This window comes from Rhopalosiphum maidis, chromosome 1, assembly GCF_003676215.2.
Source record: "Rhopalosiphum maidis isolate BTI-1 chromosome 1, ASM367621v3, whole genome shotgun sequence".
Lineage (NCBI taxonomy): Eukaryota > Metazoa > Arthropoda > Insecta > Hemiptera > Aphididae > Rhopalosiphum > Rhopalosiphum maidis.
In genome coordinates this window covers 81,605,214-81,617,929 of record NC_040877.1, presented here as the reverse complement: position 1 = coordinate 81,617,929, position 12,716 = coordinate 81,605,214, and the positions used below count along the sequence as shown (strand labels likewise).

General features: G+C 24.2%; 1 protein-coding gene across 21 annotated transcripts in view; it reads left to right on the top strand.

Moving 5' to 3' along the window:
- LOC113556511 (calcium/calmodulin-dependent protein kinase type II alpha chain) overlaps nt 1–12,716 on the top strand; it is a 48,478-nt gene that overhangs the window by 9,904 nt on the left and 25,858 nt on the right. For all 21 annotated transcript variants that reach the window (XM_026961490.2, XM_026961488.2, XM_026961486.2 and 18 more), the window contains exons 2-4: nt 3,288–3,382; nt 10,430–10,489; nt 10,583–10,637. In XM_026961490.2, the coding sequence (XP_026817291.1) occupies nt 3,288–3,382; nt 10,430–10,489; nt 10,583–10,637 (210 nt within the window). The remainder of the gene's footprint in view (nt 1–3,287; nt 3,383–10,429; nt 10,490–10,582; nt 10,638–12,716) is intronic.

The following is a 12,716-nucleotide window of genomic DNA, read 5'->3' as shown; positions in this document are numbered from 1 at the left end:
TGTAATTTATATTTTAATATTTTGGTACTTATTTTTAGATTTTTTAGATTTGTGAGCACTAACTTTTCTAATTTTTTTTTTTTTTTCATTAAAGAAGTTCTATGAAAGTTCTGCTTGTCTATTATGGCATAACTCTTCACTTATTGACCGTAAATGAGTTATAGTTGTGCTCAGTTATTATTGAAATAAGAATACAATTTATTTTCCTCCCCATTGCCACAGTCATTATTCTAAACATTACCTACGTGTGTAATTATACATTTGTACTTTCATAAAGTATTGTAGTTCATCTTAAGTTCATTTTAAAAGTTAGGCTGCGGATCGAAGACGTACTTGGGCTATGCACATTGTAAAAATTAAAAACGGAATACACGTGGAGAATCGAGACATCTCCAATTTTAAACGGACCGCGCGCTTGTTAGGTGTTTCACTGTTTTGATAATCGATGAATGATTGAAATCCATAAAAATTCAGCAATACTGAGTATTAACTTTATACAAATAATAATAAACTATAATTTTCCAAATTCCACATTGGATACGTGATCAAAATGATATATCGAATCACTGAGTTTTATATATGATCAATAATAAATATTATTTTTATGGTTATGTATATATATATATATGTCTTCGTCTCTTTTACTCTCTATTGATAAATCTATCCATATCGTTAAATCTATAATTCTGAACAATAACATGTAACAATAAGTTATAACAAAAAATTAACAAAAACATGTAATTATAATATAACCTTTTTGTTCATTTCTATACTCGTACTATCATACCTATAATTAGGTTACAAATAGTATTGAAGGACCCAAAATTGAAAATATTTCATATGCTTACGTATTTACACATAAGTATTAATAAATAATACATAATTTTTTTTTTATAGAATAGCAATAAATAATACCTAATTAATAAAAAAATATAATTACATTTTCGCTCTAACAAAACAGACATTTAACTAAATGTCTAGGTGGGTAGTGAAATCGTATAAAAATTAAATTTTTTGAGTATGAGTTACATACTATGAGCCGCTACATCACAAATGAAGAAAATTCAAAATCTAAATAAAATAAATTCTACAAAATATTACTAAAGGTTTATTAATATCAACATAATGGAAAACTGCACTGCCTATAAATTCAGATAATTAATTAATTAAAAAATTTCTAATCTATTCTAATCTAATTTCTAATCTAAATCTAACTGAAGGAGATCTCAAAATAAACAAAAAAAAAAAACATCCAAACCTATAAGCTAAAACTATGCTTACCAAAAGTCATCTTCCTATAGAAGATCATGAAGATAAACCAGATAACTTAAAAGTAAATAACTATCTGTTTATCTCCCAAATATAGCAACTAGATACATTTTATTACCAAATTATACCCCGTCAAAGTTAATAATAAGAATATATATATTTTTTTTTTAAAAAAAGTGTCTTTGACATAAAAATAAAATGATTAATTAAAAAGTAGATTTATGGGTTCTGCTCTGTTGCGCATAGATATCGAGTAGATAATTGTGGTAGATATGTTAAATTTGAATTCAATGATATATCGTTAAATACGAAAAACAGTTTTGAGTAGACGAGTAGAGAAAGATTATCACTATTATCATCCTATATAGTTATCATAGTATTTCCTGTTATGTTTTTTGTTATTGCTTTTAAAGTAATATATTTTACTATTATAAATTAAATTAATTTTTATCGAAGAACAAATACCATTTTGTCTATAAAATATAATAAAATACATGGAAGTTGTAAATTCTCACGAATAATGTTTTTGAATTATAAAAGAATATTATGAATAATATAAAATAATTATTAAGTATAGTTTTAAAAAATTATTTATTTTCGACCAAATTTGAACTTAAATGTCGATAAAATGCTTAAATATTTTGGGTTTCAATATTAATGGCTCACGACTAACTTTATATTAAATGTTTAAGTCTATAAGAATTAAACGTTTAATAAATTTTCAACTAAAAAATTTGCATATGATTTTAATAAATTTTATCAGTTTGAACTTTAAATTTTTATAAAAAAAAATTATGCCAATGAATATTAAATATTTTTATATATCTATATAAGAAGAACTTATGCATGTTTTTGGAATTAATTTTCATTTTTTGACCAAGCAAACGTTTTTTAATTGATATTTATAAAAATTAAAAATTTTAAATTTTTCTATAGGTAGGTTAAAAAGATTTCAAATATTTTAAACATTATACTATATGTAAGAAATTTTAATATAATAATACATTAAATTTAGTAAAAATTTCCCGTATTTACAATGAATAATTTTTTTAATTCCTATTTATTCCGATTAATTTTAAAAAATAAAAGATTTTTGACCTTCTTAAATTGCAAACTAAATCCAACCAACTATCAAAAACCATCCTAATTTTGAAGATTAAAGTATTTTTTAACTATTTATCGTGTACACGCACAAAATAAAAAATCACTGTGAAATCAATATATCATCGTTTTGTTCTGATTCTGAACCTAGAACATTGTAAAATTAACGTATCATTATAAAATAAATTAATTGATAAATAATATTTCAACTAAAAGCATTATGTTTATGCTTTAGGTTAGCTAAAGAAGCCCCTTCTTTGAAATTATAGTTATGTATTATCTATACCTTAATTCGTTTTTATCACTCATTCAATAATTATAAATATATATTTATAATATTATGTGTATGAGTCATATTGTATTTTCTATGTTAAGTTTGGTGTTTTATGAAAATGTATATATTTTATTGAAAAATTCCAATATGTGTCTTACTTAATTAAGTATCTTGTTGTTTCCACAATAAAAACTGACTATTAAGTATAATACAAATTCGTTTAACAAACACACTATACATATATAATACATTTATTATATAGAGCTTTCCAAACATTATATTAAAAATAGTGGATAGTACATTAGATTACTGTGTAATCTCCGTAATTCTTATAGCAAAACATTTTCTATATATATATAGAGAGAGATATACAATATTATAACACGAAAGTTACATTTTTGTTTGTAAACGATATTTGTAATATATTTAATTTCAAAAAAGTTTGAGAACTTGAAGAAAATAGGTCATGTTATTATTTACGTACCTAACCTTTTCGAATATTTATATAGCTATATACGTGATATATAGGTAATAGTTATCACGCAATAATAATATTACGCTTTATATCATATTGTATTATTGTTTATACAAAATAAATAAATTATATAGATATATATTACAAATAAATATTTTTTTTTTTTAGGGGTGCTTTTTCTGTTGTAAGAAAATGCATTCAAAAGCACACAGGATTGGAATTCGCCGCCAAAATTATAAATACGAAAAAATTATCAGCCCGAGGTAAATTATTTTTTTATATCTTTTAAGAACCTAAGAACATTATTATCTTTAATTTGAGTAAACAAAAATGGAAAATATCAAGTATGATTTAAAAACGGTTTTAAAATGAGATCTGAGATTAATTTCTTATAAGGGTTTACTATCAAAAGAGGTCACGTAGTAGGCATTATTATTTATTATTTGTACCATGAACAGTGAAACCCTAAAGCTTTTAGAGAAAGAGTCAAGAATCAAAATTGCTATTAGTGAAGGAGGTAGGGTTAAAAATACAAGTGTAAGTCAAGAGATAGCTTCTTGACCTTCTTTTGCCGACCTACCAAGTATTTCAATGAAAAAAAAACAAGTTATTGTACATATTTTGGTGGTCGGATAAGCAATGAAAATATAATCTAATAGCCTACACTTATAAATTGCGAAGGAAAATCTAATTTTTCTCTAGTTCATTTTTTAAGAAAATCTACCAAGTCCATTTGGTAATTTTATAAATATATGTAGGTATTTTTTCACTTAAAAAACAATTATTTTAATTCTAATACAGTATAATGCAGATATGCAAACATTGTAAACAAAATTAATAGATGCAAATTAAAAAGTAAGTAATACTATTTAAAATTTATATTATATTATCTATTGAACATTTATTCACGTGTAATACAGAAAAATAAAAATCTGACATTATTCGCATCAAATTATTGTTAATATTAATTTCTAATTTATTAGATAAATATACGTGACATTTTAAATTTGTGTAACAAACGTTTCAAAATTGACAAAATATAATCATTATGATATAATAAACTTAGTGTTTTCCTCTGGTGTTTAAAATATTATTGGGTGGTACGGTAATGGAGTTTTCATTGTTCCTAAAATTCAATAACGTTCAAATACCATGGGAAATTGCATTATATACAACACAAATGTGTTTTCAATTGATTTTTATTTTATGTACGTTTTATTTAAATACTAACCTGAAAAATATTTATAAGCCTCTTTTAAAAAATTAAATTTATAAATTTTTTAATTTCTTTTAAATTTATTAACTGTAATATTTTAAATATTTATTTAATCAAAACATCAAATAGTAGTTATGCTGAGTTGAAAATATTTAAAAATGTTATATGCTATATAAATGTACAATTAATTGAAGCAAAAAAATTTCAAATTGTATCTTAAACATAATAATATTTTATAATAAAAATATTTTTTTTTTAAATCAATAAATTTTACACTAAAATAAAAATATTATTTGGAAATTTTAAAATTTTTTGCACATTTCTTAACTATTCTACAAAATGCATCTACGATTTTGTGTATACACAACTTTATAGTAAAATAAAAAATTTCAATAAAAACTTTTATAATTAAAAATAATATTTGCAATAATACGATACGATTGCAAGTAATAAAACTATAGCACTATATTATACGTTACATGACCCTATGTAATGACGTATGATTTCTACAAAATATAATATCCAATTATTATTTGATTATTTTATTCTATAAATTTAATTTTTAATATTTGATTATTTTTTTAAATTGTATACATATATACCAATCCATGTCTCAAAAGTATAAGGTCTCTGAAATAATAATGATCAAATAAAGTTATATTTAAAAATGTTTAATACGAGATTTTATAAAGTATAAAAGAATTATTTTTCCACATAACCGCCATTCATTTATATGCATTTTTCATAGCACACTGGAAGTTTTTGTATGTCAGCCTCATAGAAACTCGATGTCAGCTCTTCTATATATATATATATATTATATATATATTTATTTATAGGTATAACTGCAGCTATACATACATGTACCTTAACGCTAGACACTAAAAAATACAAACAAATTGGTTTTAGACTAAACATTTTTTTTTTAAGAAATTTCGTACCAATTGCATGTAGTAAAAAATTATTACACTATGTATAGTTACATTCTTATTTTGATAAATTTCATATAGGCACACATTAATTTTATAGTTATAATCCTTTCGACGTTGTAAATTCGTAATGTACATATACCTACATTTTTTAGTTACGATAGCAAAAATAGGGTCATAGAGACTGGTATCAGGTATTGCAATATTTAATATTGCCATATTATTATACAAAAAGTACATTAGTATATATATTTTGAACCTCCCATATCGAAATAATTTAAAATTAAATACTGTTTTATTTAAACTCGATTAAAAAAATTAATAATATTGATAATAATTTTTCTTTTAATTAATCTTTTCTGGTTTTTTAATCAAACAACACTCGTTATTTTAAAAAGTATAAATGTTTTTAAAAATATTTTTTTACATAGTTTCAAGTTGTTAAAAAACAAAGTTTTTATTAAAAATTTATATTTTTATATATTTTTCATCCTTAAATTTTTTTTAAGTTTCTTACTTTTTTGAATGACAATATAGTGTTTTAACTTTATATTTCAAAGCAGAATAATTTTCTGAGTTTTTTGATACATAAAATTCGAATTTAGGGTGAGTAGTCTATGAGTTATACTTATTTAAAGTTTAGACAAGCGGAGTAGTGGACAAACATTTTGCAGGGTAACCCCATACCACTCCACTCCGCGCAACTAAACTTTAAATATGTATAACTCATAAATTACTCGCCATAAATTCGATTTTTATGTATCAAAATGCTGAAAAAATTATTTTGCTTTGGAATATGAAATTAAAAATCTATGTTGTCATTCAAAAAAGTAAAAAACTTAAAAAATTATAAGGATAAAAATATTTAAAAATATAAAATTTTAATAAAAACGTTGTTTTTTTAACAATTTGAAACTATGTAAAAAAATATTTTCAAAAACATTAATACTTTTTGAAATAATGAGTGTTGTTTGATAAAAGAATCACTCTGTATATTATATATAATATACATTTTACAATCCTACTTATTATTTGTCTCGCAAAAGAAAGTTTTAGAGGATGTATGATAAATACATAATACAAATATATGTATATTAAATTATCATTATTATAATTTAATTTTTTTATGTGTCATTATTTTGTATTTGTAAGTAAATTTATGTTATAACCTTGTACATTTTAATTTTGAAACTATTACCGTGATAAAACTTTAAATAAAAATAAAGTTACGATGTAAATAGCCCATACAATCTATATGATATTTTCTAAAACTGATTTGTTATTTAAAATCAATAATTTTAAATACTGTATGTTGTTATTAGAAGAGAATCAGTGTGGAATAGTTGTAATATTGCAGCATATAAATGTTATAAACAAATTTAGTGAAATCTATTGGAAACTACTCAATTGCAATATATTTTATCAGTATTCATATTGCTCCTTTACAAAATCCTCAACTTTAATTTCTATATTATTACACATTTAACATTATAGAATACTTCTTATAACGAATATAACCTAATGTATACATGTGAATTAATAAGCAATTAGTGTTGAATGCGCAGTTTTCTATAGTTAAAATATGTGTAGTGGTTAATTAATAATCGCGAGTACAATGACAACACGCGGTGTCATGGCAATAAGGTAGAGTGTGTTCCTTTTTCCGTCACTAGTATAAATAACTGGGACCCAAATTGAGTCCTTATTATTATGTCCTTTCTTGCATGCTAAAACCTATATAGTCATTTTGTGTTATTTTGTTGCCTAACCGTAAAAAAGCTCGAAATGTTCAATTTATGCATAACAATATACCTAATAATAATTAAATAAATTATCATGGTTACAATGTAAATATAAGTAATACATTATGATAAATTTACGATTATGTATATACTAATACGCATATTTCACATAAGTGAAAACGGTAAAAATCTTATCACAAAATCAAAACAATTTGTGTTTTTTTTACATATGATGTAGAAATACATAAAATACAAATCAAAAAAGTGTACAAAATGTGTAAGCGGTGTATTTTATATATTATACAAATACAAAATTAAAACTAAATCCTTATTATAAAAAAAAACATAATATAGTAATATGTTAGAATATTCAATTATTAATTAATCGATTGTAATTTATCGATTCCAAATTTTATTTGCAAAGATAAAAGTAAAAAAAAAAAAAAAACAAAACTAAAAATTAGACTACTTCATTAAAATTGTAAAACAGTTGGGGTGGGTACGTCGTTGGACTGGCACGTAGCCACAAGGAAAGACGTAAAAAAGAAGATTCAAAGAATGCTGACTGACAGACGCGTCTATAGCGCGCGAAGAGGCTGCTCGTACCATCGTGGCGCACGGTATTGATTAAACGCGCGCTTTTACGGCTCGCTCCACGACGACCGGCCGCGGTGTGCCGCTTATATTTACTTTTCGACGGCGATCGGGCACGGCCGCGGAAGTCGGCGCGACACGAATCTGACCACAAGCCATGTATACAGAGAGCATGTGTGTGTGGCGGTGGGAGGGAAGAGTGAGAGAGAGGGATGCGTATACAAAGCGATTCTTTTAACGGTAAACACTCGTCATCTCGAAAAGTGTACATGTTTTTTAAATAATGAGTGAAAGAAAAATAAAGAATTATCGAGTATACAGAGTGAGAGCGTGTGAGGGATATAATAATATTATAGAGGGTTTTGTAGGACACGATAAATACAAATGACCGCCTCGGGCCACTACGCGGATTTTGATGACCGGACAACGAGTCTGTTGTTTTTAGCCGATGTCACGTTTCGTCGGCGGTACTCGTATACCTACAACAAAACACGTATTGTACATTATACGAATTATACATCGTGCTACACATACACGTCGATGCGGCATGGTGAACAGAGAGGTTAAGTTATGAACAGGGTAATGGATCACCATGGGGGAGTTTTCCTCGTTTTTTCACCGTGAGTATATATAATCAGACGGGGTAACGAGTTGGACCTGCGCCCTGTATACATATATATACAAAATATTAATCATATATAAATCCGTCAGCATAAATATATATATTACAGTGTTGTACGATTTCGCACGATCGTCGAACGTGACATAACAGATCCCCACGTTCGCACGTAAAGTTTGATACGACCCCTCGCTCGAGTGAATATATTTTAATTATGTTAGTATATTAATCATATTTTTAATCTTTTTGTCTTTACTCTTTTTCAATAATATGAATTATACAGAAGATTAAGTGGTCTTAACAAATGCCCAATGAACGTTTAAAATAGTTTTTGCTTTTTAATAACCAAATTTAAATGGTATCGACCCGTTTTCACCCTACATTATAAGTTAACCAATGGACTAACCGGGTGGAAAACTACTTTGGGCTTGCGCATTAAGTTTAACCTGTATCGATATCTGACAACCTGTAAATTTTTTATGAAATAAGTATGTGTATTATTATTTAGAGTTAACAATTATGAAATTATATGATTGATATTTAAAATAAACCTTTGAAAAAATTATACATAGTCATTTATTATTCCAATATTAATATAATACTAATATACTATCCTATACCTATTAGTACATAATGAGTTATATTGTTTTTAAAGTAACTTCTAACTTAACAAGATACTATAGTTATACACAACTAATAATCAAAACTATTTTTGAATGAATTTTTTACCATTAGATTTTACTATAAAACACTCGCGTCCTATTAAAGTTTGGCTTTCAACTGCAAACACAGTCCATTTTTAGTATTGAAACTGTTACTTTTTTAAACCTTATGTACTAAAATAATGATAACTTAACACTGCAGAGTACCTCTATAGGTAGTTACTTAACGATCTTTATTTGTATGAACATATTATCATAAATTAAGTTCATAAACAGATATTTTAGATAATCCTAAACAAAATATTTTAAATCTTTGTTTGAAAAACATAAAAACATAGAAGAAAAACTATTATAAGATAAAATAGTAAAATAAACTTATATTATACTATTATAGGTATATGAAAAACTATACACACGTATTTATTAAATATTTAATACTGTAATATAAATTATAACGCATGTATATTGTGTATAGATAAACACGATTATATCTGCATATTTTTTATGTGTGTAGAAAGTGTCCATTTAAACTTCAATAAGTGATTGTAAAGTTTTTAAAATAATTACTATCGATTCGTCCTTCATAGCACCTGTATTATTATAGTCAGGGAGAAAAAAATCAATTTAACAAATTCTCTTGATAACAGTTATATATTATGAATTGGAATGTCAATTAAATAAAAAGCTTTTTAAATGGAAAACTTAAATTAAATTAACTACACTAGGGGGAGTTAGTTAACTAGATATTTAATTATTAACAAAGATCAAACGATTAAATTATATTAATACTCATTTGAGATATACACAGTTAACTTTCATTAAGTGTATAAAAATATATAAAATTACAAAAGCACTTATAAAATTAAATATGGAAAACAAAAATTGAAAATGTATACTCATTTAATTTATTTTAAGACAAATTAATAATAATCATTTCTAATTGACGTGCTTGTAGAAAAGTATCGATTATAATGTATTTGAATTTAATATAAAATATATATAAACAAAATATTAATACATTTAACAATAATATGCTATATATTTACATTATACACTTATCTATAATGTATGCAAAGCAGGGCGGTAACTATTTAAAAAGTAAAAAGTAATTTTTTTGATAAATTTTAATTTAACTAATTAAGAAAATAAAATGTAAGAAAATAACTTAGTTAATAATTAAGTTATTTATTTTTAAAAATAGTAATAAAAAATATATTATTATACTATTCAGTAATTAATACCAAACTAGTAATTTTTCTTTCGATTATCAGTACTTATAATTAAGGGTATTTAAAAAAAAAGTTATTGAACTTTTAACTTGAATAAGTTATAATTTTCCTGAAAATGTGTAACTTAACTTAGTTATTCAAATTAATTTGTATCTTAAAATTAATGAAAACTTAACTTAGTTATATTTTTTTAGGATAACTTAAAGTAAAATAGTTTAAAAAAATTGGTTGACTTGTTCAGTTTTGAATATATGTATTACATATTATGTAAGTTGACTAGATAACTAGATATATTATTCAATTATTTAAAATGTTTCAGATTTTCAAAAATTAGAGAGGGAAGCAAGAATATGCAGGAAATTACAACATCCAAATATAGGCGAGTTGTTTTTATGACGTAATAATACTTCTTTACAAATATTTAAGTTAAATAATTTATTTTAATGAATTGTTATTATAATATCTATTATAGTGAGATTACACGATAGCATCCAAGAGGAACTGTTCCACTACCTCGTTTTTGACCTGTAAGTAGATGATTTTATTGTATACAACAATTTCCGTTATAATACGTGTAGGTAGATCTACGGTATTTTTTATTTTACAATGCGAAAGAACCGTGCACATATAACGCGAAGCCTTGACTATATAAATATAATAGTACGTGGACTAGACCCAGAAATAGATTACGCTTGCGGACACGAGACCAATATTGCAAGGACTGGCAAATACGAACATCAAACATAAAACTAATTATACAATAACAATATATATTATATAGTAACGGAATTATAAAATAGATAATAATTTATATAATATTTATTGGGATATATTATAATATTGTGTTATATTAAATTTAAATTTTAAATTTCAAACGTTTAAACATATTATTTTATATTCAACATTTCCTCGTTATTATTTTATTATTTTTAATGAAATTATATTTTGTTAAATTATCTCACGAGTGTTATTTTCAATTTCCTATAAAGGATGCCAAAGTTTAATCGAGCCAATTTTTTTAATTATCAACTGGTCCAGTGTAAATCGATATTCAATTATAGACGAACAGTACATAATATTTGTTATTTCAATATGTATAAACCGCGCGTTTGGGTTTGCAATCACCCACTCTTCTAGAGATAACTTCACTAGTTTATCAGTCAATTCTGCATGTCTATATTCGTTTTAATTTAATAAATTTATGTCAAAGACACCAATAAATATATCCTAGTTATGTTTTTTAGAGAGGTAGGGGGGTATGACATGATAGTCACTTAAAAGGTAAAAAGAACATATTTTTACTTAAATTTCATTATATTTACTATTATTTTTATGTTTTATGATATTTTTTTTAATTAGGATATTTATGCGAATAGTATTTTTAATGAATAAATCCAATTCTTATGGAAATAAATTGAGTAATTAAAAATCTATGTTTCAGACTCTCCGGTTAGATATAATAATTTATATCTATTAATAAGTGTCTTATTATAGTTTTAATAACTAAAATTGTATCATATTTATAAATTTAATTAAGGCATTTGATAATTAGTTATGAAATAAAAAATATTTGGTTTTGATACATTGGTAGTCTGATAAAAATATTTTTTTCTGGGAAATTAAAAATATCTTGTCTTTAAAAAAAATATAAAAATTAAAAATCAACACGACAAGAAAAGTAAAAATTACACTATTGTTACGATTGTTTACTTCAAATTAATTCAAATAACATAAAAAAAATATTTATGGGAACAATCTATTATCTTAAAATAATCACCTCTTACAAGATTTAAATCAATAATAAATTTTTTTGTCGCATGGAAATATTGACCAGATTAAATACAAAAGTTATGTCAATATCGGTCTAACTCCATAAATTGCATAAGAAAACTTTTGTAAATATTAAAACAAAAACTAGGTATTTAAAGTAAATATCTACTGGTTAGATACAATTTTCAGTTCTATAAAATATTAATGTTACTAATTTTAGACATAGCCATGTCTAAAACAAATTAAATTATATCAAATACAATGACAAAAGATATAAATCTTGAAATTCCGTAGTTCACCTATAATACAAAAAATAATGAGCACGTGTTCATATTAATTATTCGATACATAATGAAATGTTACTCATATTTCGTATTAATCAATAGTATTTAAATTATAATAACACTGTTTTTCTAACATTTCAAAGTAACTAAACACTAAATTAAAATTAAAATGTTGAAATTTTAGTATTGTTATAGCTGATAATTTTGAAAATGAATAGTTTCAAACAATAAAACTTCTGTACGCATCATTAATAATATGGAATCGAAATAAACGAGGGTGCAGTTCAAATAAGGGTGTGTCTCGCGCATTTTCATCTTTTGAAAACAACAACCATTGTCCTTTTCTACTTACGATTTTCTGAAGTGATTAAAAGAACAGAGACCATGTTTCAAATAAAAACGAAGGTTATTTTTTTAACGAATTTAATACTTACAATCAGTAGGACAAGAAGAATAAAAAAAATGCTACGAGTATAATCATCATTTATAAAATTATTTTTTCCTACTAAAATAATCATAAATAAATGAGTTTTTAATTACTCGTATTATTAT